Here is a 27,283-nt window from a genome sequence, read left to right as displayed (position 1 = left end):
TGTATGCCAAGTCTCAGAGGAGTCTCAAATGGTGTCTGATGAACCTAATCAATTTTGCCTGGCCAGTAAAACTGACTTGAACCACAACTGACTGGTCTAACTATATGCCATCTGCAGGACCCGTGTGTGTGTATAAATGGTTATGCTGCTTTTTATGTTGTACTTTCAATAAACACAGCATATTGCCTTTTCTCTTAAAAAGATCTCATGTGCTTCTTATAAGCGTAACAGTGGCACAGGTAGAAAACCAAAATTTATTTATGCATGAAACATTTTCCTCTACATTTTAGTATAGGTATACTTACCCTGCAAATATCTGACAGTTAACCGCATTACTTGCAAGTCTACATCTACATAAGTACCAGGAAGAATGAGTGCTCAGCACTGGAAGTCCTTATTAGCAGAAGACTAAGATGTATTTTAAACCCAAATCTGACAACCAAATGGATGGTGGGCGGATCTGACTTCATTGTCTTGATACTTCAAAACTATACATGCAGTAAATGTAGCTTTACCAGTAGTACATCCTGGAAATGTGTAATTGTGTTTTAAACTTCATCCCAGCTCTTTACAAGTGTTGATTAAATGACCGTTACAGTGGCCCATGAAAAGTGCCGTTGTCTCCATCCATAAATCTACTTTTCCTCAAAGGAAGAACTGAGAGTCTTGTCCTCCCTTTCGTTAATTCACTTGTCTTCACTCTAGGGCATTTGTTAAGCTCTCTCCTCTTTCCAATCCATCTTTTCCTACTGTAGCACGGGCCAATTTATTTGGAGCTAGAAAAAGTTGTCACTAGAAATCAATTTTTAGCATAAAGCAGTAAGATATTCATCATGAATATTTAAAACACTCAAATATAACTTTAGATTACCTACGTTTACCAAAGCTATTTAAACGTTCACAAGAAAAAAAATAGTCATGAGAATGTATAAAGAAAATGCTGTTTTGTAGCATTAGACAGCTCAAGTTGTCTCATTTCCAAAAATGCCCTTCCACAAAGACTGCAATATACTTTCTGTACATTTAATTATGCCTAAGCCAACACTCACTGAAGTAAATTAAAAACCATCCAAACCCCTAATTGTGTAGGAATCACTGGATTTACCTTTTTATAGCTTTTTCCAGCATGCCCCTTAAATGTGGAATAAACAATCAGCTGTAGCCCTAAAGCAATTATTTTGCCTCTACCTACTTTAGCTAGCACTTCTCTCTCTTATACCTAGAAAGTTTTTAGCTCCTTTTGTTGCTTTCTTAGACAGGTTGGACCTCTCTGGTCCAGCACCCTCAGGACCTGAGAAGTCATTTTTGGCCCCCCCTGACACCAGCCCCTTCTAGACCTGACCTGATCGCTGGCCTCCCAGCTGGCTCCCTCTTCTTAGTGACCCCGGTGTCCTCTCAGCCCTCACTGCAGTCCTGCCGCCTCTGCACACACTGGGCTCCTGCTGCAGCTCCTGGCAGCCTCTGCACACCGGGATCCTGATCCCACTGCCCTTCCAGGAAGCCCCACTGCTGCATGTAAGTATCCCGCTGCCTTGCCAGCCTGCAGGGCTCCCATGCACTGATGTCTTATTCATTAGGCCACACTCCCCTCCACCTTCTGCATCAGTGGGGAACATTCAGTTTAATCATGATCAAGTGAGCTCTGTGTTGTCCTGCAACTTGGATTTTAGTCAGGCAGAACCAGTTACTAACAGGCTTTTCCTCTCAAAGCGTTAGAAGGACACTGCACCTATTCAAAGGAAGTGCTGCGCAGCTCAACAAGAAAACCAGCTCAGACATTTTGCTGCTGTTTTATTGAATGTTCTTCCCGTTTACAAGCACAGGTCAGGTTCGCAGCTCCAGTGCGCGGGTCCATGGGACTCAGCACCAGGGGCTGACTCGGTTTTCCTTCATTGCATCTGAAGTTCTAACGTGTAAGGAGAATCATTACGTCAGCCGGCGCTGGCAGGTCAGACCCCCCGGCCCTCATGACAGCCATCTCCCACCCCTGGCAGGAAAACTCAGACCCACCCTGATTCCCCACCCCACTTCACCACCAGAGTCGATGGCCTGCCCCAAGCACTTCCAGGACATCCTAACACCCACTTCTCATGAGAACAATGGGGATGACTGCACTCTCAACTCCCTAAGTGGATTGGGGCCCATTTTCCACTGCACTCATCTCCCACACTGAGCTACAGAGGAAAGGGAAGTAGGGGCTGCGGCTGCCAGTATTTATAGTTTGGGCACGTCAACAGGCACCACCCCTTCTCACCAGCAACTAATAAAAGTCCAGGGACACACAACTGTTTAGGTTAGCCTTGGTCAGTCTGCAGCTATCCACCCAGAGATAACAGGTCCAGCTCTGTGCCCTCCCCTCCAGGCTGGACTCAGAGGAGCTGGGCCTTGGGTTGGAAGCAACTTGGGTTGAATGTAGGGGAGCCTGGCCTCCTCCTCTCTTACTAACAGCAGAATGGAAGCGTCTCCTTTTATTTTTTCCTTTCTTTTCCATTCTCTCTTGGGGCACGTCTAGACTACGGGCGACTTCTGAAAGATATGCACATTCGGCTTGAATTTGCATATCTTCTATTTTTTTCCCCCCCAGAAGAGGCTTTTCCCTTATTTGGCCCATCCACACGGTTTGGGACTAGTTCTATCTTTCCCTTGCCCAGCACAGCAAGAACAGCCCCTCCTTTTTTCACAGCCACCAACTCCTGAACGATCAAATATTGGAATAAATTGCCAAGGGAGGTGGTGGAATCTCCCTCTCTGGAGATATTTAAGAACAGGTTAGATAGACATCTGTCAGGGATGGTCTAGACAGAGCTTGATCCTGCCTTGAGGGTGGGGGGGCTGGACTCGATGACCTCTCGAGGTCCCTTCCAGTCCTATGATTCTATGATTGATCATGTAGGATTTTCTGGCTGCTCCTTTCCCTTCCGCCAGGAAGCCCTTCGAGAAAACATAACCCCCATTACAGAGCCAGGACTCCTGCAGGGAGACGAGCTGCCGTGGGGGGTGCGGCCTGGCTGGAGCGATGGGCCTGCTGCTAGGTGACCTCAGGGGCAGGGACAAGGAAGAACTTCCCCCAAGGAGCGGCCTGCCCCTCCCCCCTCAGTTCACACCTTTTATCACAGGGCGGGGCCCAGTCATGATGGATGAGCTAGGCCGCGAGCCACACCCTGCCAGCCAGGCTCCCAGCCCCGCTACTGCGGGGACAGCCGCCCGTCCGCTCCCTTCTTCCGTCGACTCTTACTCCTCCCCCCCCAACCCCTTCCAGAGTCCCGGGCCTTAGCGGTACCCCCCCCCCCCGAGTAACATAACAACCGCCTCCTCAGCCGCAAGGGGGCGTAAGCCGCCGTTTCTCCGCAACGGGGCGGGCTAGGAGATGAGCAAACGTCCCGGCGCCTCTCTTCATAGGCTAAATTTTTGTCCTTCGAACGCTGATTGGCTAAAGAGAGATAACGAGGCGGACTCTTTTCGCCGTTTCGCAGGGGGATTGGTCAAGGATGCCGCCCGGCCCTGTGTGAGGAGCATTGAGATGGGCGAGGCCCTTTCTTCTGTTTCGGGCTGTGATTGGAGGAGAGGCGGAGAGGAGCGATACGATTGGGCGCTCAACCCAGCACGCCGCCCTGGGATTGGAGGAAGAAGCAATAGCGTTGGGATTGGCGGGTGTTGCCGGGGGGGGGGGTAGCGTTGCTCGGTGATGGGGGAGGGGCTCTGCTCCGCTGAGAAGAATCGCGTCAGTTTGCGAGCGGCCCTCCAAGGCGGCGCAGCTGCTGCCGGTTCCTCTTGGGGGTTCCTTCTTCCCACCCCCACCCCTCCCCTCGTCCCTCCCGATCGGGGGTGTCCTGGGCTCTGGGCCTGCCCCGGGGCACCGTGATGGGGCTGGGCGGCCCTTGTCTTCGCTGCTTCTTTGCTCTGCGCATCTTCGCCGGCTCCTCCTCTTGCTGCTGACTGCGCCGCGGACGGCTCTGGACCCCGACTGTCAGCGGCCTGCGGTCCCGCGCCGAGGTGAGCGCCGAGGGGAAGCCGCCCCTGAAAGCGGCGGCGGCGGGGGGAAGTCAGTGGCTGGGGAAGGCGCCCGCGGAAGGAGGCGGTCGGGGGGGGGGGGGAGGCTCCCACGAAAGGGGGGGGAGCCAGGGGACGGGAAAGGCTCCCGCGAAAGGTGGGGGGGGATCGGAGCCAGGGGACGGGAAAGGCTCCCGCGAAGGGGGGGTGGAGCGGAGCCAGGGGACGGGAAAGGCTCCCGCGAAGGGGGGGTGGAGCGGAGCCAGGGGACGGGAAAGGCTCCCGCGAAGGGGGGGGGAGCGGAGCCAGGGGACGGGAAAGGCTCCCGCGAAGGGGGGGGGAGCGGAGCCAGGGGACGGGAAAGGCTCCCGCGAAGGGGGGGGGAGCGGAGCCGGGGGACGGGAAAGGCTCCCGCGAAGGGGGGGGGGGGAGCGGAGCCGGGGGACGGGAAAGGCTCCCGCGAAGGGGGGGGAACGGAGCCGGGGGACGGGAAAGGCTCCCGCGAAAGGTGGGGGGGGAGCGGAGCCAGGGGACGGGGAAGGCGCCGCGAAAGGGGCGATGGGCGGGGGAGAGTCGAGAGGTGGTTGGGGCAGCCGGGGAAGGGGAGGTTGGTGGGGGGAATATGAGCAGAAGACAATCTGGGTGGGGAGGCGTAGGTGCCGTAATGCGGTTGGGGGTGGGCGGTGGCTGCCGGCCCTAGGGGGTATTGGCAGGGGTTGCGGGGAATCTCGTCCTGGAGCTTTGTTGTCAAAGGAGATTTCTCCTAGCGCCGCGGCCCACGGGCGTGGAGCTCGCTTGCAGCCTTTCTACCTCCCTGCTGCGCCCGCCTGGCCCCGCCGCACCGTTCTTCTCTTGCTTCCCCCATAGACGTTCGCTGTCAGAGCTTCTGCTGTCTCACCCCGCTCCATGGGACCTCCGTCCCCAGATCCTCCCTCTTCCCCAAAGTGCGGATCCAGCCGCATCTTCATCTTCCACTTCTAGGTGGTGCACGGTGGAGGTTGTATTTATTTCCTGGGTTCCCGATGAAGGGTGATCTCAGAGCATCTGCTGGGGAAGGGTGGGGAGAAACCAGAAAGGCAGGGGAGGGCATTTATTATGCTTTTGGACCTATACATAGTGCTTTCATCTTTTGTATTCAGTATAGCATAATTATTAGGGCAGCCATATTGGGATGATGAAGGTGCAATCCTCTAGGAGCTAAATCTGGAGGGAGAGGGAGAATGACAGGCCTGGCAGCTGTGGGGTCATTGACTAAATACAGCCATTAAGGTTGCAGAGTTAGTACTCCCAGTGGCTAACGTATGGCTGAATATTGCATCTAATATTTTATAACAAAATGCAGAATCAAGCTTAGATGTAAAGTTGAGTTGATACCTAATTAATTGTTTTTCAACTTCAATAGTTTTTACCCAATTTGCTGTCCTTGCTCTGTGAAATCTAGTGCTGTCTGCTAATCAATTGTGAATAATCATATATTTATATTGTTTTACATTCCTGTGAGGTAAAGCTTTTGACACTGTATCCAGATGCCTGTATTCATATTTTAGCTGGCTTTAGCACTTGGATTTTTTTTTCAATGTAAAGTAATTTGGCAGCCTGCACTGCAGCAATCCAGCTGATATCTCAGGCGGTTATTTCTGTCTGATCTGGTGGAGTAACTAAAATTGGACTCCTTATGGTCCTCTTCTTCCTGGAACCTTACTACTTTCAACAGCTGCTCTTCTAAGGGTTCCATAGACTAATCTCTGTGCTTGTTCCTGTTATCTTTTAATGATGACCCCATGTGATTAGGTTACAGTTGCCTAGGACACTGTTTTTAATTTAAAAGTTAGCACACTGTGCTAGGCAAATCCTAAGAGATGTAGAACTCAGAATTTGTTTCCAGTTGTGGTGTAATCACCAGTTGGATTAATCAGAGGTGATAAAATAGATTGTCATTTCTCAGATATGTATCCTGCATATGTATCCTTGCTACTTGAATATGAAGATCTGGCTATAAGGCCATCAACTTGATTTTTTGGTGTGTGTAACAGTTTTTCAGTTTATTTTTGTTAACCTAAATCTTCTATATTGGTGTTCTCCAGTTCCATTCTGCCCTTAGTTTTAATTTTATTTAAAATAACTTGTCATCTTTGGGAGGCAAAAAATAACGCCCTCTCCAAACAAACAGCTCCCACCAAAGATGAAAAACCAAAAAATCATGACTTCAACCAAAGCTCTTGTGTTCCTAAAGATACTATTGTGACTAGTGCCTTACAAAATCCTATTAGATATTTAGCTTCATTTAAAGGGAAACTCTTAACTACTTATAGACCCAAAATCTAGGCCTTATATATTTTTAGTGATTGAACACCCTTTGAAAAATACAGAAATGTTTGAGATTTTAAGCCTTAGCAAAAAAGAGAAATTTAAGTGCTCCTATGTTTTTAACCCCAACATTGTACTCGTAACAGTGTGTGACACCCTCAAAGTATACTGAGCAGGGTGTTCTTTATTTGCCAGCTTGCATAATGTGAAAAAATGGTAAAAAGTAATTCTAAATCTTGCATGTTAATGACAAATTTAGATCTTTAAATGGTGGGAGGGGAACTGGAATTAGTGGGAATTTGCAACATGCAAATATGAATTTGATAGAAAAGAGGCAACAATCTGGCTTGTTTCTGTCCTGACAAATAGCTAGGTAGATGCTTAGATATTGCTCACCTTTTAAATTTTAGAACCAGGTGATGATTCATGTTAAAGACTTGAAACATGCATTGCACTGTGAATGCTTTTGTTAGGAGAGGGGCAATTTAATTAGTTTCAAGTGATTCACATGATCTTGTCCAACAGGTGAATATAATTTAAATGATTAATAATAGCAAACATAATGTAAAAAACAATTAACAGGGCACCCACCTAATTTAACTTCAAAAAGGGGAATTACACAAAATTGAGAAGGTAGTTAAATGGAAAAAGAAAGAGTGGCAAGATGGAAACACATTAAAACTTCTTACAATGTGCAGTCAACTTGTGGAAGTAGTTGCCTGGGATGTCACAAAGTATAGAAGTGTAACGGGGTTTAAAAAGAAGCAGAGAAGCTCATAGAGGAGAGAAGTTCATCAGTAGCCGTTAATTCAGGGGTGGGAAACCTTTTTTGGGTAGGGGCTGCTGATCCACAGGAAAAATTAGTTGGGCGGAGCACAGTGGGGGCTGTAGTGCCAGCATGGGCTCCCCAATGCTGGGGTGGGAGAAGCCCTGAGCTCTGGGGGCTGGATTCAGCCAAGCTGGGGATCACATCTGGCCCTTGGGCCTTAGGTTCCCCACTCTTGCATTAGCCGGTGATCAGGGATGGCTGGGACTCATGGGAGGGACATAAAGTGGGCATGTGACCATCACACATGACTTCTTCCAGCCCCTCCCCCCATATCCACTGTTACCTGAGCTGCGGTACTCTTTAGAACTGATTGAGGAAAAGACACATGGCTGTAGTGCTCCTTGACCTTCCACACAGCTGTGTCTCCTGGAGTCTGTACAGATGCGTTGGAGGACAGCGCTTGGGGTGATACCAAAACAGCTGCTCTAGAGGAGCTGCTGGCATGGGGTGCTGGCTTCTGGTAGTATTGACCCCACATTTTGCTCTTTTTGTCTGTGGTTCCTGGGAGAGCAGTTCAGGTTCTTAGGAATTGCAGCAAGGAAAGGAGGAGAACATGGGGCCATTCGGTGGACCCATGCTAGCAGCTCTTCTCCATCCAACCCTATCCTTTGGCAGGGCTCCACAGATCCTAGGAGACTCAACTGTGTGGCCCTGTCCTTTGGCAGGGCTCCATAGATCCTAGGAGACTCAACTGTGTGGAAGGGCTAGAGGACCTACTGGTGTGGGGCTGCCCAGTGGCCCTGCGTTCTGCTCCTTTCCACTGATTTCCTGCTCAATGTGCTTTCCCTTTAGTCCCATTACCCCCAGCATTTGGAGAGGGGCACATGGACCTTTTTGTTGCTCATATGTGTGGCCTTCACAGAGCCTCTGATTGCCATAAGATGGGACTATATGACAGGCAAAGATGGATCACTCAGAAGTTGTTCTGTTCTGTTAATTCCCAAGCATCTGGCCACTGTTGCAAGACTGAATTCTGAGGGTAGCTGGCCCATGGTCTGATCTAATGTAGCCATATTATTATTTTCTTGTGAAAGTATTGGGTCCTTTTCTTCATTTTTGTCCCAGTTTGAAACCATGCAGAACAAATGCCTAAGAATAGACAGTTAACAAACTCTTTCCAAGTCATTAGGAAAATGATTCATTCTGGGATGAATCTATTGGCAGCCTTCTGAGAAGTATAAGGAACAAAATCTGATCCTGAGAATCTTATTGACCTAAACTCTGAAGTCTATAAATTCCGGCTGCTGTTGTCTTGCAAAATGCCTTTCTTGTGATAACTGCATAGAAAGGCTGTGTTCGGTAGTGGTAAGAGTACCAGAACCTAAGACATCTGAGGTCTACTTTTTAATGATGGGTAAGAAACTTAACCATGCTATGCTTCCATACGTTATAAAGGCATGGAGTTTTAAGTGTTTTGAGGTCTGATTAAAAGTGCTGTATAGGTACAAATGATTGGCTCTAATTTCAGGAAAATTCAAAGCTAATGGAGTCTTTGGGTACATGCTATATCAATGTATTGAAAAGCAGCTTTGTTCAGTAAGATAAGGTTACAAGTGGATTCCAGACACATTCACTACTAAGCAAACAATTTTAGTTACTTTTTAGGTGTGAAAAAACAATCAGAATTGAGACTGAGGTAAAATATGATGTTCAGTGTAATCAATGGTTGGAAAAGAGACTGAAAACGTGGCAATTTATAATTTAAAAAAAAAGCTAATCGGGTTTCAGAAGCACCACAGGGGGGGCACAGGGCAAGTGGGTACTCAAGCGGTCCCTGTTCGCCTGGTGTTTGCATTTTAGCGCTTCAGCCTTTGAAATGTAGCTAGAGCCCTGCAGGGAGCCAAGGGGAGCACTGAGGGAGCACGGGGACTGCTTTCAAAAGTAGAAGTGCTGCAGGGAGCATGGGGTGAGCGAGGACTGCTTCAGTACCCACTTACCCTGTGCTCCCTGCTGTGCTCTTGCTACATTTCAAAAGCAGAAGCACAGCAGTGGGAACTGACGTGAGTAGGGACTGTTTCAGTCCCTGTTCATGCCATTTCCCCCACTGTGCCTCTGCCTCCCCTACCCCATGCAGAGACGGTGCTGGGGAGAACTGGCATTTAAACCAGCTCCCCCCCAGCACCAACTCTTGCTCCCCTCTGATAATCAGCAAAAGGGTGGGGGAAGTGACTACTGAAGTCACTACTTGACTCTCCGATAAGGTTATGCTTATTGAGTAGTTGACTAGTTGCTTACATTCCTAATGGGCTCAGGATTGGGGTGTGTGTGTGGGGGGGAACGGGGGGAGGGAAGGGACGGGACGGTATAGTATAAAAGTGTTATGACTGCAGCCAGATGGGGTTGGGCCCAATTGGGGGCTTGTCCAGGCTTCATTTTTAAATTAAAATATTATGTCCAACACACAAGGCTTCAAAATTGTCTGTCTTTATGGCAGGGGTGGGGAACCTTTTTTGAGTTGGGGGACCACTGGGCTCTGCAGACCATGGGGGGGGGAAGCAGAGCGGAGCACGCGGCCAGCTGACAGCCCAGACGCGTCTGGGCTGTCAGCTGGCTGCGCGTTCCGCCGCTCTGCTCTGCTTTGCTCCCTCCCCCTGGTCTGCAGACCTGGAGGACGGGGAGCAGAGCAGAGCAAAGCCGCGGAGCCTGAGGGCAGCAGGATAGCCACGGCGAGTCTGGGCTGTCCCGCTGCCCCCGTGCTCCGCGGCTTTGCTCCGGACGCCTGTGGTACAGCAGCTGGGGCGCTGCCGGTTGGTCCCGTAGCGCCGCTCTGGGCGCCACTGGACCAACCCAGCAGCACCCCAGCTGCTCTGCCCCAGGTGTCCCCAAGTCAGCAGCTGCTGAAAATGACCAGTGGCTGACTACAGGAAGCCCCTGCGGGCTTCCTGGAATCAGCCGCTGATCAGTTTCAGCAGCAGCTGACTTGGGGATGCCTGGGGTTCTTAAGTTGAATCTGTATGTAAGTCAGAACTGGCGTCCAGATTCAGCCACTGTTGAAACTGATCAGTTTCAGCAGCGGCTGAATCTGGACGCCAGTTCCGACTTACATACAGATTCAACTTAAGAACAAACCTACAGTCCCTATCTTGTACGTAACCCGGGGACTGCCTGTATTGAAAATAACAGAGCATGGAATACTCTCTTTTTAATGTATGTTAAACTTGGAGCACGCAGAGCTTAATACTTAATAGTGTTTAGCTTGGGTTTTGAAGGAAGGGCATTGATTTTTCTCGTTAGTCACTCCATCAGGTAACTTCCTTACTTAATTTTTTTTTCTGATCTATCAATTAGCAATGTCAGTACTTAACAGAAATCAGAAATTTTTTATTCTTGTTTCTTTACTGCAGAGGTCTAGCAGATGTCTGAGACTTATGTAAATGTTTAAACTGTTTTCTTGAGTTTTTGGTAAATTAGATATTAGAGGGGGTGGGAGGGAAGAAATATGACCCAAATGATCTTATGTTCTGAAGAATTAAGTGGAAAATGAAGTAAAACACTTGCTGTGAAGTACAAGTGAGGGCTTCTAGAACTTCCATTGCTCCATGCTGCTGTTGTGATGCTTGTAAATGTCACAAAGGGAGGAGAGCAGGCCACTCTAGTAGTCATATTCTGTACCAGGGAAGATTCTAAGTGGTGAATAGTGTGTGAGTGGAACCATTGTCCTCACTTCTGGAACTGCACATCCTCCTCTTCAGAAAGTTAAATCTTGTGCATTTTGCAGTATTTTCATTTTATTTACCATTTTTATTGGTGAGAGAGGGCTGGTGTTTTTATAATCGTCACTTCTCCCATTTAAACCCAATTTAAGTAAAGAATACATTGGTTTCTGTGTGAATCAAGATTCCTGGTAATGCTCTTGTCACACAGGTGTGCTTCTATCACTGGAGAGAGATGACTAAATGGTCCCTCACTCACATCTCTATGCCTGCTACAGGGAGCTTTCTTGCTGTGGAAAGTTACAAAATAGCGTTTAAGTAGATGTTAAAATACTTTTTGTAGTTTAATAGTAAGACATGCATCTTTTCTGATACTGGACACAGTTTCAATTCATTTTGCTCTTAGTTCCTGTTTTACAGAGGGTGACTCAATTAACATTGAAGAAAGTGGAGTTATACCACAGTTGGGGAGAGCCCCAAAAGCTTAATTAAGTTATGCTTTTACCAACTGCATCTTAGTGGGCAATAATTTGTGAAGAACGCTTTCTACAAAAATTTTACATGCAGTCTGCTAAAATGCAGTTTTATGCAGAGTTCTGAAGTTCCAGGGATAAGAGAAGGGATAGTTATTTGACAGCTTCAGATAAGTAAGTGACTTAAAAATGCTAGGTGGATTTGCATCTAAAACAACACTAAATAGTTCCTCTATCCCGCAGTCTTCAGTAAATACTAGTTCTGTGCAAAAACTAAAATACAGTTTAAGAAGACAATTCAATGCAAGTATCAAACTTTTTTCTAATTTGGAATTAAACCAGTGTTATGCAGTCTGAAGCAAAAAATAAGCAATAATGCAAACCAAGCATTTTTATTAAACTAATTAATCATCTTCAAAAGTTTAGGAAATTTCCTCTTAGACAGTTCCCTGTTTACTTATCTCAGATTTCCTAGGACTTGTAGTTAGTTGCTTAACAAAATGTCAAAAATATTTTAAGTTGTTGATCAGGTGGCGTGGGAGAGTATAAAGAGAAAAGAAATGCTCTGCAAAATGCCTTGTAAAATTTCAGAAAGCATATTTCCCGAAAAAAGGCCTTCTGTCTGCTCTGTGAACTCCAGTTCTAGTTTTGTTCTTTGACAATGGACCATATGAATATTCCATGTAATCACCTTTCTCCTCTATCAGGCCAAATGTGTCTATTGCTTATTAAGTTGTTTGTACCAGGTTAATATAGGGAGTGTTGAATCTTTCCCTAACCTGGACTTCATGACTAATTCAATGAATTGCTTCTATTCAGGCTGTTCTTTAGCAGTACTATGCAGGTTCATTTGGATATTTGTCTCACCTGTAGCTTTCCTTTGTACTGTTATTTACAGAGATCCATATTGGAATCGAACGGGTGTATGGGGGGAAAAATCAAATCCAGATGTCTGAAATCCTGTGATTGTTGCTACCTGGATACAGGGAAAGTAATGTAGTGTTGGAATAGTGGTGGGAAGAGTAATCTGCTCTGTGTGAAATACAGAATCTGCATCATTCTGGGAATCATCAAAGGCTATTCAGAATTCTTCCAGTTGGATTAGACTTTACTCTGTAAGACACAATATTATCCTCTGCTATTAGTGAGGTGAAGTAATGCAATTTTAATTCAACCTGTGTGCCATACAAAAATGTCACAGAACAAGCCGGACCGTACCTAAAACTTTTTTCAACCAACTGCTTTTATATGCTCCTTCCTAGACCCAGCCTGGAATAAAAATGCTCCCTTGCATAGGAGATGAAGAGTTTAGTTAACTGTGGGATTGATTTGTGAGTGCTCTTACCTAGGGATCTCAAAGTGTTACCATGCATGCAGTTAACCTATGAGCCTGGACTCATTGGTTAACCTTCACGGTTATATGCAGGCTCCCCGTATGTGTGGGGAACCGTCTTAAAAGTAAGCTTCTGCTGGCTCCTATGGAGCCATCTCTTCTGCCTGCCCTCCTGCCTATAATCGCTGCATTTATTTGATGAATGCATTTTAACATCCTTATTCTGACCTATATATCTATTCTTACCAATGTATAGGCAGATCAAGTCTTGGAAGAAAGCATTCAGACTTGAGCTGTTACTTAGTAGTACTTAAAGGAGAGATGTTGAAGGTTCCAGGGTGTACTGGTTCTGACGTGTACAGTTATCTGGAATGCACTTGTCTGCTGGATTAGAACAAGTAGTAGTGCATCATTGTTTTGCACTCTAAAATGTTCAAACATTCCTATGTGATAGGACTTGAACATTAAGTATTTTTATTGTGATTTGAGCAGATGAGTATATTGGTGTACCTTTGAGGTAGAAATTTTAGGTGGAAATTTCTTTGAAAGGCAACAGTCTCTTTCTCTAAACAGTAGCATCTGCTTGAAGGATTACTAAATATGCAAGCAGCAACCTAAGATTTTTATTTACTTGGAACAGAGGAAATGACCAGGTGTTTGTGGTGTTCCCTAAGTTTGTATGTGCCAGTGAAATGGGTGAACAGCATATACACCATTCTCTGGTGCAATGGGCAGAGCAAGAGATGCCAGTAGTGCCAGTTTCCACTATTTCTAGGAAGGGAAACAAGGGGTGAAAACACTTATTTGTTCATTCAAGAACAGCTTGCATTGGGTGACTAAGGCTATGTCTAAACTGCAGAGCTTTTTCAGGATACCAGAGATATCCTGTAAAAGCTCTACCACGTCCAAGGAATGTGACTGCTTTTTCGGAACAGTTTCCGAAAAAGTGTACGTGTTCTTTCAGTATCCCTGTATTCCTCTCACTGAGAGGAATAAGGGGTGTTCTGAAAGAGGAGTTTTTTTTTCCTGAAATTTGGCGCCGTGTAGATGGGCCACATTTTGAAAACGTCTCTTTTGGAAAAAACGGAAAAAGGTACGCAAATTGCAGTTCTCAATTTGTGTACCTTTTTCTGACTTTTCGCCACAGTGTAGATATAGCCAGAGTTATTGGCTTTGGGGCATGATGGGGATATCTTAGCTCTGGATTCTCTGAATGGACATAAATGTATTTTTTTTATTTAGTCTGAGGCAAGCTTATAGTGCTTTGCTGTCCATTAATATGTCTTGAATGTATTTTTAAAGTAACGGAATCTCACTTTCTCTTTAGAAAATTCCAAGACATCATAAAAAGCAAGGAGAGCCCCCGCCCCCCCACTACATCTGATTGCTGGACTCTACACTATAGAACATCAATATGTCGGGAGCTTCTGTGAAGGTGGCTGTCCGGGTCAGGCCTTTCAATTCCAGAGAGACCAGCAAAGAATCCAAATGCATCATCCAGATGCAAGGCAACTCAACCAGTAAGTTATTTCAGATCTCCTAATGGTGTGTACCTCTTCTTGTTCCCCTCCTTGATCCTCTTCTTTGATCAAAGTAAGCTGACTACTGTGCATATTACAGCATCTGGAATTTCCCTTGTAGGGAAACTACTTCCTTTAGCAAGGCTCTTATGGCTCACTTCATTTTTTTTTTGTTTTAATTAGAAATGGCTGAATCCTGGGTATCTTGATTTTTGCAGCAGGTAATGTTAGCCCTGGCTGGTGCTGAACTGAAAGCTCTGAGGTAGAGATATGGTGTTGAAGAGAGTGTTAGGGCTTGTGAACATGGTGGAGTAACTTGCTCTATATGAGTATAATTTCTAAAGTGCCTTAATGTTGGAATTAATATTTATATAGGCCATGGTGGTGCACACAAAAGGTTTAGTGTGCTTTAGCAAGTGACTGGTTGAATTATTTAATCAGATTTGGTGCTTGAGTCGGGATAGCTTTAGTTTGCAGAGCCATCTTCCTTCTTGGGTTCTCCTTCATGGTGGGCTGAGGGAGCCGTTCACAAACAGTAAAATAAAACACACGTTGGGACAGGTCACTGAGGGTTTTTGTTTTGTTTTCTCTGCTCACTTGTATTTGCCCCGGCTGCTTTTTCTGTGGTTCAGTGTTCCCTAACCCCAAAAAAGTTCCCCGCTCATGGCATAGATCCAACCTGGATGAGAGAGTCAGGTTTAAATCACCAAGTCCATTAAAGTCTGTGGAAAGGGTGGCTTAAATACAATCTCTCTGGAGTCCTTTCAGCTTGAATCTTAGAGCTAATTCTCCCCCCACCTTCATAGTAGAAGGAAAATGTGATGAGTCTTGAAGGGGGAGAAGCAGGAGCTGATCATTTGGGCCTGTTAGTGGGTGGGAGGAACAAACTTATGGGGCTGCCTGTGGATGTTGAGCATCCATTATTTCTCCCCCACTCCAGTGGATGCTCCCACTCCAGAGCATCCATGAAGTTGATACCTATGAGTATAGGTTTGCTGTGTATTAAAATGGGGGATGAAGGTCTTGTCTAAATGTTATTGGTTAACTATACTGGTATAGTTAAAGTGGGACAACCTTCTTAATGTGGGTGCAGTTATACTGGTATAAAAGTGCTTATGCCACAATACAACTGAATCTACACTAGGAATTGCACTAGTAGAACTATTTTAGTAACCTTCCTACGTCCATCCCCCCCCAAAACCATACCTCTGCTTGAATGGTATACAATCTATAAATCAAGACTACTAAATCTTTAAGTAGTTGATTGGGAGAACATTTGATGTGATGATGGTGTCTATTGATTGAGTTCTTTAGAGCGTGTGGCCTGTCATGTTTCTCAATATAAACGCTATTGTCTACCTGATGCTGACGGCTGCCAAGTGCAAGGCAACTGGCTCTCGCCACCCCAAGCGTGGAGGGACTACTTTTGCTCCCAGCCCTTCTGCATGTGGGGTTGCAGCTGCTGGCCCCCCTGCATAGGCCACTGTTGGCAGACAGGATACTGGACTAGGTGGACCTTTGGTTTGACCCAGTATGGTGGCTATATTCTGTGTTTGGCCCCCCTCCTCCCTATCCCTCCCCGCCAGCCAGCTCCTGCTCTCGGGGGGGCTTCCCCATGTGGAGAGGCGGCTCCTGTCACCCATGAGGCTAGAGCAGCCCTCTACCTATGGTGGGCTGCTCCTGGGTACCAATTAACCAGTTACATCCCTAATATAAACAGGTAGTAGTATAATCAATTAACTTATAAGCAAAAACTTATCAGTTGATGCTATAGACTACATTCCTCTTCCCCTCCCAGGCCAGTACATTTTTTAGCAGGCTGGCTAGCAGCATAGCTCAGTCCTGGCTTGTGCCAGGTCGAAGACCTACCCCCATTGTAGCTATGCATTTAAAGTGTATTAGGAGCATGGTGGTCAGGCAGTCTGGCTCATGCTGGGTCTGGGAGCACAGACCACCTCCTGGACAGGGGCTGCTACCACCCCGCATTGCTGCCTCTGTATCAGAGAATTCATGTGGTTAATTGACTATTCAGTTAACCGATATTTAACATCCCTAGTTTACATCTCTAGTTGCCAGCAGGAATGGCGGCCTACTCCAAGGGGTAAGTCAGTGATCTTGGTATAAGAGACCCCCAAAAAAGCATAGGAAATAGGGAAAAAATCCCAAAGTAAAGTTTCAGATAGGTTGAATGCATGGTTGAAAATATTATTTCGGAAGTATTCAAAAAGTATTTTTAAAAGGGAATGCTTGTAGTTCAGTTTCCATAAATAATTCATACAATAAATCTTTACAAAATACAGTATGAGCAAATATGTTTACCAAATATTCTAAAATGTTAGTGAAGCTTTTTGGTACTTACCAGTTGTTTCAGTGTTGAAAATGCAACTACGTTGCACTAATATACAGTATATAAAACAAAAAGTGGATTCTCATGTTTTTCACTTGCAAGTTAAATGAAGTGAAGTAAATAGTGAAAACCAAACTGGATTTGTAAAATATTGTTAAAAACACAAGTAAGACATTTAAAAAAATACTTCACTCTAATTATGGAAGTAACACTCTTAAAATTTATGTTTTTGATAAACATTTATAGTTAAAGTGACACAAATATGAAACTATAGAGGAAGCATGCTTTATTTTATAGGACATTAACTGGGAATTAGACCTGGATTATAGTCTCAGTTCAGTCACTGACTTGCCCTGACTCAAGGCAAGTCACTTTGCCTCTCTTGAGGTGTTAATGTAAGACTGCAGACATTTTTGGGGGTAGGATTTTTTTTACTTTGTACAGAGATCTGCATAACAGATCCCCAGTCAATCTTGGTTAAGGTTTGCAGACCTAAATAAAAAATATTGGTAGTCATGCTGTCTCGTCCCATAGGTATAGGCAAAAAGGTGCAAGATGCTGAGGATAATAGACTTACTTTTGCAGAAAATGCTAAAAGATTTCAGTTATCATGTGTGGCCAGGATTTTGAGTTTATTTACTATCTGAAAGGGGTAGACACTAGTACCACAGGAATTTTCAAATCTGTTCTATTAACCTATTTATTGCATGCATTTTCTATAGTTGTGCAATAAATTTCTCTCAGTATGTTAGCCTATATTGTGACTTTTGTTGAGCACTATTGATACACAGGGACTGCAAGAGTAATAATCATTACAAGTATAATGCTGTGTATTAAGGAATTGTATGAACAAATATCTTTTCAGAACTAAAATTTGTTCTATTAAGACTGAAATGTTGTAGTCCATCTGAAGTCATGTGCTTCACTGCATTAAAGATTGGTATATTGGCAGCAAACCTGAGCTGCTTGTTGAGATCATAGTTAATTGCAGTTGCTGTGCAGCAGAATGTTACTGCCATAAGATCTTTGAAAATGGATGAGGAGAATAGAGAAATAGTGGGAGATGTTCATTGGCTTGGAGAACTGGTAAGTGATAAAACATTATTGTTAGGCACTTAATTAAAAAAAGCAGTAGAGTTCAGGTCATGGTCAAAGTATCTTTTTTTTTAAAATGGCATTTGGATCTTCCTTTAAACCACTGTTCCAGGCTCATCCTAATCAAGGAAATTAACTTCTTCCTGATGTCTGAAGTTTGGGTATAATATTTGAGAAATGAAAACAAGAAGTTGGATTTTTTTGGTCATCCTAGTTTAGTAGACTTCTGATAATCCGGAACCTTTGGTACCTAGGTGGTGCCGGATTATCAGATATGCCGGACTATCAGGAGGTACTATAAACTGGTTATATATATATATATATATATATATATATATATATATATATATATATACTGTATACATAAAATACTGTATATAAAGTGTTCTTAACTCTTTTTATTGTACATACTGTATACAGTATACTGTAATGTTTTAGTTTTTTTAAGCCTTTTTTACCCTTTTTGCTCAGTTCAGCTGCTGCCGCTGTTACCTTGTGACTCATTTTTCGCCGAAGCTCACTCACTAGGCTCTTGCCATTTTGATGCCGGACTATTGGAGTTTTACTGTATTTAGGATTACAAGACACACTGGAAGTCAGTGGGACTTGTGCTTCTAAATATCGTAGGTGCTTTTCAGAATTCCACCTGACCACTATCTGATTGTAGAGGTGGAAAAGTAAAAGGGTTAGTGGCTGTGGGTGCCAGTAATTACTTCCTATGCGACTGCTTGACTAGTTGATAGGCATTTCTGCATTCCTCCTTTGTACATTTCAAAGGAGGAATGAGGAATTCCACATGCAGCCCAGGGCCAGCGGGGAAGTCCCACAGACTCCGGCCTGCACGTGGCGTGCCAGCTTTGAAATGTAAAAGAGCCCCCACTGACCCCAGGCTCCAAGCTGTGCTGCCTATTTGAAATGCTATGCAGAACTGGGATCAGCTGGGGACTGATCCCAGCTCTGCATGGCATTTGTGGAACCCGGGGTCAGCTGGGGTGTGCGGCTGAGCCCAGGCTCAGCTGTGCAGTGCTGCCCCTTTTAATGCTGCCATGGCGTTTCAAAGGGGCAGCTGCACAGCTGAGCCCCACTCAGCTGTGCGGCACTCTTCTTTTCAAATGCTGAGGTGGAGTTTCAAAGCGGCAGCGCTGCACAGCTAATCCCGGGCTCAACTGTGCGGTGCTGCTGCTTTGAAGTACTTCCTCTCTCTCCCCCTCCCACCCCTCTTTGCTGACTCTATTTGATAAAGGAAGCAAGAGGGGGGAGTTGACTACTTGACCGACTATTTGATAAGCAAGTGCTTATCGGGGAGTCGACTAGTCCTTAACATCTCTAGAACAAACCATATTCCTGATTAGCCTAATTTTTGGGACAGAAGGCAATAATGACACTTGACTTCTGAAATGTTTATTAAAAACATCTGTTCGGAAAGTTGATTTTAAGCCTATTGTATTCTGCAACAGAAACTGCTTTTACGTTTGCTAGGCATGCTCTAAATGAAAGATATTTAGTTGTATAAATTTGTCAGATGTAAATATTGAGATTTTTCTTCTTTGATTATTGGATTTGCAAGCTAATATTTTAAGTACTTAAGAAGATCTGCATTATTCTGCTTCAGTGGACATGGTTGAGTAATCTCCTTGCTCATAGTTCAGAGAGGCATATAAGGCCAGGTTTCTGTGTTAACAAAAGAATATGGTTTAAGTGAGGTTTGAGCTGTGGCTGAAGCTAGAAGAGAAGACCCCTTTTAAATATCCATTCAGCTAGCAAATAATGCAATTTATTGCTTTTAAAATTCTAGTTATTCAGCTTGTAAATATTAATATACAAAAGCATACCTTTTCTTAAGCCAATTTGAAGGGAATCAGTCCAATAACTCAGTCAAAGAACTCAATTTCCAAATTGCTGATATTCCAATCCGCAGTTTTTAGAACTGGAAACTCTTTGGGGGTTTTTTTTGGTATTTTTTTGGGCTGAGTACAGTTAGATAGATCTGCAGGGTGCATGTGATTATTCAGCTAGATTAGAAAACCTAACAACATGTAACACTAAGGGTCTGTCTACACCAATGTTCTCTAACCTTTTTGCGCCCAAGATCACTTTTTAAAATATCAGGGCAACCCAGGATCTACCTTGCTTCTTCCCTGAGGCTCCACCCACTCCATATCCTCCCCCCCCCCCCCCCCAACACCTGCTTTCTCCCATTCTTACTGACTTGCACCAGGCTGGGATAGGGAGCACAGGCTGTGGCGGGGGAATGAGGGATTTGGGACCAGGAAGCGGTGAGAGGTGCCAGCTCCTGGGGGACTCCAAGCTGTGTTGGGGTGCAGATGGTGGTGTGGGGTGCTGAACAAGCACCCAGTCCAAGGCGAAAACCCCTAAATGCGTGTGGGAAGTAGGGTTTTGCCTTCCCCCTTCAGTTCTGTCTAGCATGCAGGATAGCTGCCTCTAGGCTTGGAGGCCCAAGGGAAAAGCCTGTTTGAGTGGGTGTGCCACAGGGCTTGATGAAGTTTGCTTGACCACAAGCCTTGTAATGGGATGATCTGGGATGTTGCCTAACTCTGTGCTCCTAGCTGAGGCAGCGCCTTCTCCTCAATGCTCACAGGCACCAGCCCCACTCCCCTTGGCAGCTGGTTAGCCAGTTTGTTCTATTTTCTCCTTTTCCCTCCACCGACTGCACAGGGGCAATCCCTGCAAGCAGCCTTGCCTCTCCTGAGACTGTGGAGGTCATACTCAGAGAAATACCTTCTTGCTGGCCAGATCTACCACTTGCCACAGCAGCTGGACGAATTCTTAGTCATTACATTCCAATTCTTCCCCCTCTCCCCCCTCCCGCACCACCAGTCTTCCTGAACAAGATCAGAGTAGTCACGAGTGGAGGAGACAGTGACTGGGGTTTTTTGGTGACACAGCTGGCCAGTATACTCAAGGCCCTAGACTCTGCTGTTTTTATCAACAGAATTGGCTTCTGCCAGTATCCCACAATATCTGCCCTGATAGTTGTTCTCAGGGTTTTGATTTCTACTGCCTTGTTGGCATGTGCCCCTCCCCTTTCAAAGCTCTGGGAGAGGAAGTATCTGACAGCTGAGTGAGCTGCTCCATTTGGGGAACAAAGAACAAATCATTGGAATGCTTCTGTTGTGCCCTGCTAGGACACAGCAGCAGGCAAAGTTCTGCTGCAGGAGGGGTGATGGAAAGGGGGATGGAGGTGGGGCTTATGCTGTGCTGCTTTGACATTCCTCAGCTTGGAGAGCTCACAACTACTCATGAGGCTGCTCCCAGCAGCTGAGAATGTTGTGAGAACTGAGGGAATCCCAAGATGGGCCCATATCTGCTTTGCTTTCCCACAATACTGCACTGTGGGATACGCTCACAGTGCACGGCTCACACTGTCTAGGATGGTGCTCCCAATGTGGACATGATCTGTTCACAGAGAGAGCAAGTATAAGCATCCTATGGTGATTTTTGTTTTGTCAACTTTTGGGTGTCAGCATAAGTTTTGTCAACAAAACTCAGTAGTGTAGACATAGCCAGCGATGCTGAGGTTTCAGAATCCCACAGTTTCTGTATTCTGGTGGATAGCATTATCACAGAACTGGCTAAAAAAACTGAATAGCCTGTCCTGCCAGGCATAAATAAGGTTTATAGCTAAGATGACTAACTCTTTTTTTTTTTTTTTTTTTTTTTTTTTTTAAAGATAGATATTTAGTTGCAGTGTTAGCTGACTGCAGAAAGGAGATCTATTTCCATTTTATTACATCGTCTGTGATAACTGTTGGACCTCACTGGTCTGGTGCCCTCGGGACCTGACTGTTCCCGAACAAGGAGTTTTGCTGGACCAGGAGAGGTTCCTCCCCTCCTGGCCATTGCTGCCACTGAGTTAGGGTGTCAGCCTGCCCGCACTGCTGCCTCCGTCTCTTGGGGCTCTCTAGATCCGTGGTCCCCAACCTGGTGCCCGTGGGCGCTATGGCGCCCGCCGGGCCCTTTACATGTGCCTGCAGAGCAATCTGGGCTGGCCCCGCCCCCGGGCGTGCGGCAGGTGCCAGCCCGGGGCGCATGGCCGACCCCGGCCCTGGGTGCGCCGCATGTGCCGGTGCTGACCCTGACCCTCGCCCCCGGGTGCGCCACGTGTGCCCTTGCCGGCCCTGGCGTTGGCCCCGCCCCCAGGGGCGCCACGTGTGCCCTTGCCGGCCCTGGCCTTGGCCCCGGCCCCGGGGGCGCCACGTGTGCCTGCGCTGGCCCCGGCCGCGCGGAACCTGGGCAGCTGGTGCCGACCTTGGGTGTGCGGCGCATGCTTGGCCCCGCCCCCAGTCACGTGGCCTGTGAGCGGCCCCGCCCCCGCCCCCATACGTGCAGCGCGTGAGCGGCCCCGCCCCGGCGCCCGACAGCCCCAAAACGTTGGGGACCACTGCTCTAGATGCTACTGGCCCCACTACTGATGGGAATGGAGCAGAGCTGTGCAGTGGGGACTCCCTGGCTCTCGCTGGAGTTGGAGCTCCTTGGCTGCTAGAGCCAGAGCGGGGCTGGAGTTCAATGGCTGCTGCTGGGGCTGGAACTTTTCGCCGTGCCACCCATTTTCCCCCCTCCTTCCCAACACTGGGTTCCTGGCTGAGTTGCCGGTGCCCCCTATGGCATCTGTGTTGGATAGTTACAACCTGTAGTAAAATCCCCAAACCTGAATTAGCCACCAGACTGTTTCCAAACGAATGCTCATTTACTGTTTACATGCTTATTCTGTCATATATTATGTGTAAAGAAAACATTAGGCCCAGGCTGTAGATATTAAAAAAAACTATTTTATGGTGCATTATGGTAGAGGTCTTTGCAAGATGATTCAACTTCTTTTCCTAACACACTAATTTGATATGACGCAGTAGCTTTTTAAGATGTTAATATGCTTTCCATGTGCCTTTTCCTCTTAGTTTGGTTTAACCCACTTTATGTACTGACAAAGGCCGTCCGACTAAGTCTGTCTATAATTTGCCCTTTTGTAATAGATTTCATTATGTTGTGTCTGGCTAATAGAAACTTGATCTAGTGTCCTATATAGCTTTTAGCGCTTGGGTGCCATTGCCAGAGTGAAGTGAGTTTATCATGTGAATTTTAATTATACACGCATTTGGTTGTGCAGTGTAAATGACCCAATTTACATAGGTAGAATGCTCTGAATAAGCCAGTGAGCTTTCTGTTGAATACGGTTATTAATGGATCCTCAGATTAAACCCTGCATGGGGAGTTAGCCAGTTGTTCAGGCTTGACCACCTTGAGTAATTGTGAAAGGTCTTTTTGTGGGGTATTTGAGGTTATGGGATCATCTTATGAGATTGAGGATTCTGACCCCTGCTATCCCTGGTGACATATTGGAGCAGCTCCATCTGTCATGAGCTATAATCATGGTTGCTGTCCAGAACTGATTGCATCTAGGTTGCCTCATGTGCATCTTGGGCTTCAGAAATGCTTCATGAAACATGAGTCAATGGATTTTCATTTTGATCTTTAAAAGCATGTAATAAAAACATGTTTTGAGTGAAGTGCATCTGTTACTTATCAGAGTATTGCCATGTGGTAGGCATTGGTTCTGGAGCAGAGGTGTGTGATGAATCAGCATGAGGTGAACTAAAGCATATCCCCCCCAAAATCATTTGTGTTATTGTGTAGTTTAAGTAGCTGCTATTTGTAATGTGGGGCTGAGGAGATGGGATTGGTATTCACTGAAAGGTTGGTACAATAAAGGAATCCCATCAATTATCCTTTCAATATCTGCATTAGATAAATTAATTGGGATGTCTCTCTTAAATTCTGCCCAGTGTTGTTTTGCCACATGGCTGTGGAAAATGGTATCATCCAGTACAGTAACTTAGTTGCAAATAACAGTTTTTGACTTGCAGCTTTGTGGTTGTTTCAGTTAGCATCTTTTGCCTTATTGTGATAGTGATATTAAATGTGTATTTTTCCAGTGGAGAAAATTACAATATACCTGTATTTTGTTTGGCTTTTAAAAAGCCCTAACTGACTAAACCTAAAATAAGTGTTAGTCTAACTAAAATAGGTGGATCTGAATCAGTCTTCACAGCTGAGGATGTTAGGGAGATTCCCAAACCTGACCTGTTCTTTGTAGATGACAAATCTGAGGACTTGTCACAGATTGAAGTGTCATTAGAGGAGGGTTTGGAATTAATTGATAAACTTGAAAGTAACAAGTCACTGGGATCAGATGGCATTCATCCAAGAGTTCTGAAAGAACTCAAATGTGAAATTGCAGAACTATTAACTATGGTTTGTAACCTGTCCTTTAAATCTGCTTCTGTACCCAGTGACTGAAAGATAGCTAATGTAACTCCAATATTTAAAAAGGGCTCTAGGAGCAATCCCGGCAATTACAGGCCAGTAAGTCTAACGTCCGTACCGGGCAAATTAGTGGAAACAATTGTAAAGAATAAAATTGTCAGACACATAGAAGAACATAATTTGTTGAGCAAAAGTCAACATGGTTTCTGTAAAGGGAAATCATGTCTTACTAATCTATTTGAGTTCTTTGAAGGGGTCAACAAACATGTGGACAAGGGGGATCCAGTAGATATAGTGTACTTAGATTTCCAGACAGCCTTTGACAAGGTCTTTCACCAATGGCTCTTAGGTAAATTAAGTTGTCATGGGATAAGTGGGAAGATCCTTTCATGGCTTGAGAACTAGTTAAAAGACAGGAAACAAAGGGTAGGAATAAATGGTCAATTTTCAGAATGGAGAGGGGTAACTAGCAGTGTTCCCCAAAGGTCAGTCCTAGGATCAATCCTATTCAACTTATTCACAAAGGATATGGAGAAAGGGGTAGACAGTGAGGTGATAAAGTTTGCAGATACTAAATTGCTCAAGATACTTAAGACCAAAGCAGACTGTGAAGAACTTCAAAAAGATCTCACACAACTAAGTGATTGGGCAACAAAATGGCAAACGAAATTTAATGTGGATAAATGTGAAGTAATGAACATTGGAAAAAATAACTCCAATACATACAATATGATGGGGGCTAATTTATCTACAACTAATCAGGAAAGAGATATTGGAGTCATCATGGCTAGTTCTCTGAAGACATCCATGCAGTGTGCAGCGGCAGTCAAAAAAGCAAATGGGATGTTAGGAATCATTAAAAAAGGGATAGAGAATAAGACGGAGAATATCTTATTGCCCTTATATAAATCCATGGTATGCCCACATCTTGAATACTGCATACAGATGTGGTCTCATCTCAAAAAAGATATACTGGCATTAGAAAAGGTTCAGAGAAGGGCAACTAAAATGATTGGGAGTTTGGAACAGGTCCCATATGAGGAGAGACTAAAGAGATTAGGACTTTTCAGCTTGGAAAAGAGGAGACTAAGGGGAGATATGATAGAGGTCTATAAAATCATGAGTGGTGTGGAGAAAGTGAATAAGGAAAAGTTATTTACTTGTTCCCATAATATAAGAACTAGGGGCCACCAAATGAAATTAATGGCGAGGAGGTTTAAAACAAATAAAAGGAAGTTCATCTTCACACAGCGCACAGTCAGCCTGTGGAACTCCTTGCTTCAGGAGGTTGTGAAAGTTAGGACTATAACAGGGTTTAAAAGAGAACTAGATAAATTCATGGAGGTTAAGTCCATTAATGGCTATTAGCCAGGATGGGTAAGGAATGGTGTTCCTAGCCTCTGTTTGTCAGAGGGTGGAGATGGATGGTAGGAGAGAGATTGCTTGATCATTGCCTGCTCGGTTCACTCCCTCTGGGGTACCTGGCATTGGCCATTGTCGGCAGACAGGATATTTGGCTGGGTCAACCTTTGGGGTGTGTCTAAACTACATGGCTCAGTCGATGGAGCCATGTAGATTAGGCTGATGGGCAGAGGGAAATGAAGCCGTGATTTAAATAATCGTAGCTTCATTTAAATTTAAATGGTTGCTGCGCTCTGCCGACCAGCTGATGATCAGCTGTTTGTCGGCAGATCGGGGCAGTCTGGACGCCTGAGGTTTACCTGCGCCTGTCGACAAAGGCTTCCTTGTCGACAGCGGCGTGTCCAGACTGCCCCGATCTGCCGACAAACAGCTGATCATCAGCTGGTCGGCAGAGCACGGCAGCCATTTAAATTTAAATGAAGTCGCGATTATTTAAATCGCGGCTTCATTTCCCTCTGCCGATCAGCCTAATCTACATGGCTGCATGGACGGAGCCATGTAGTTTAGACACACTCTTGGTCTGACCCAGTATGCCCATTCTTATGTGCTTATTAGACCAATCTTGTTTAGTAGACATTGGCTTTTATTTAGATAAGGCTCAAAGTCCCTTAGGTAGGAGAGACATAAAGGAATTTACATAATTGCTGCTTGTCCACTCTAGCCATATGTGTGACTTGGGAGGGGAAGAAAGAAGAAAAGAGACTTAGGGCTTGTCTACACTTACAGCTGCATAGGTGCCATTGTATTGTTTCAGTGAAGACACTACTTATGCTTATTGGTGAAAGTAATCTGCCCCCTTACTAGGGGTAACTAAATTCATAAGAGTCGATTTTCCAATCTTCGCTTATCTGACATTCCATTTTATCTGACATGCTGCAGTGAGGGAGTGAAGGCTCTCAATGCAGCACTAATTTACGTTGAGCAGCAGAGGGAAGTGACTGCTATAGACTTACTGCTGTTCAGCATGTAGAAAAGTAAGGAAGCCCAAAAACAACTCCCGATGACTCATTTCTTTAAAAACGAAACTTTTCTTATATTCACAGTAGTGTTGTAAATTCTATTTTTGTTTGTTGAAATATTCAATTTCATTTTTTGTTAGAATTAGTAATAAATTGAGTTTATATGTATTTGTACCCATGCTTTTTATTAGTATTCCGTATTATCCGACTTTTCTGCTATCCGACCATCCTCCAGTCCCATTTAGGTCGGATAACTGAGATTCTACTGTACTGTATATGTAAATCTCCCACTGACCTACTATGAGTGATGACGTTATACCAAACCAATTTTCTAATGTAGATCAGGCGTTGATTGTAACTGGTCTGTCCCAATAATCCCATGAGCCCAAGTTTTGCTATGAACATTTCCTGTTTTTTCTCTTAAAAGAATTGTGACTTTTTTTTAAAAAAAAAAGCAGCCAGGAGAGAATAGAATAGGTGGAAGTGTCCATTTCTGTAAACTAATACTATCCTCTCTTTTGAAACGTACAATTTGTGGATGTCAGCTGTAAAGCTGACAGTGCCCCATCAGTCTAACATGAAATGTGTGGCATGCTTGACAGGAAATGTTGGCTCTCAAGAATTTTTTTCCTGCTTGTGTTTTCTCTTCAGTAGTTTGACCCTTGACTCTGCTTTTTCCACCTCCACCAACTTTTAATGTTTGTACCTTTTTTTGGTGGGTTTGACCTTGGTGTAATAAACTTCAGAGATTTTTCTGTTCTGAAATCTGGCAGTGCTTTAAGATGGCATTTCCTTGGACTGTTGGCAAGTGAATAGTTCAAGATGTGACACATTGTAATTATATCTAGCAATTCATCTCCCTGCTTGAGCTGTGAAACTTGTTTAGATTATTGTGACTAATACTAGGAGTCACCTGGACACTCGTGCCAACTTCATTCTTCTGTGTAACTTAACAGTGCTTGAGCATTAAGAATATAAGAATATACTGGGTCAGACCATAGGCCCATCTAGCCCAATATATCTTCTGATGGTGGCCAGTGGCAGGTGTCCTAGAATTAATGAGCACAACAGGC

General features: G+C 45.0%; 1 protein-coding gene across 22 annotated transcripts in view; it reads left to right on the top strand.

Moving 5' to 3' along the window:
* Nucleotides 1–3,750: 3,750 nt before the first annotated feature.
* KIF1B (kinesin family member 1B) overlaps nt 3,751–27,283 on the top strand; it is a 175,496-nt gene continuing 151,963 nt past the window's right edge. For 4 of the 22 annotated variants that reach the window (XM_075906753.1, XM_075906756.1, XM_075906759.1 and 1 more), the window contains exons 1-2: nt 3,754–3,993; nt 13,913–14,105. In XM_075906753.1, the coding sequence (XP_075762868.1) occupies nt 14,000–14,105 (106 nt within the window). In that variant the 5' untranslated portion in view covers nt 3,754–3,993; nt 13,913–13,999. Of the gene's footprint in view, nt 3,994–13,912; nt 14,106–27,283 lie in introns of all 22 variants that reach the window. The other 18 variants (XM_075906760.1, XM_075906764.1, XM_075906757.1 and 15 more) reach the window with 8 other exon arrangements.

The sequence above is a fragment of the Pelodiscus sinensis genome, chromosome 23 (genome assembly GCF_049634645.1).
Source record: "Pelodiscus sinensis isolate JC-2024 chromosome 23, ASM4963464v1, whole genome shotgun sequence".
NCBI lineage: Eukaryota > Metazoa > Chordata > Testudines > Trionychidae > Pelodiscus > Pelodiscus sinensis.
This window is presented reverse-complemented; position numbering and strand designations above follow the sequence as displayed.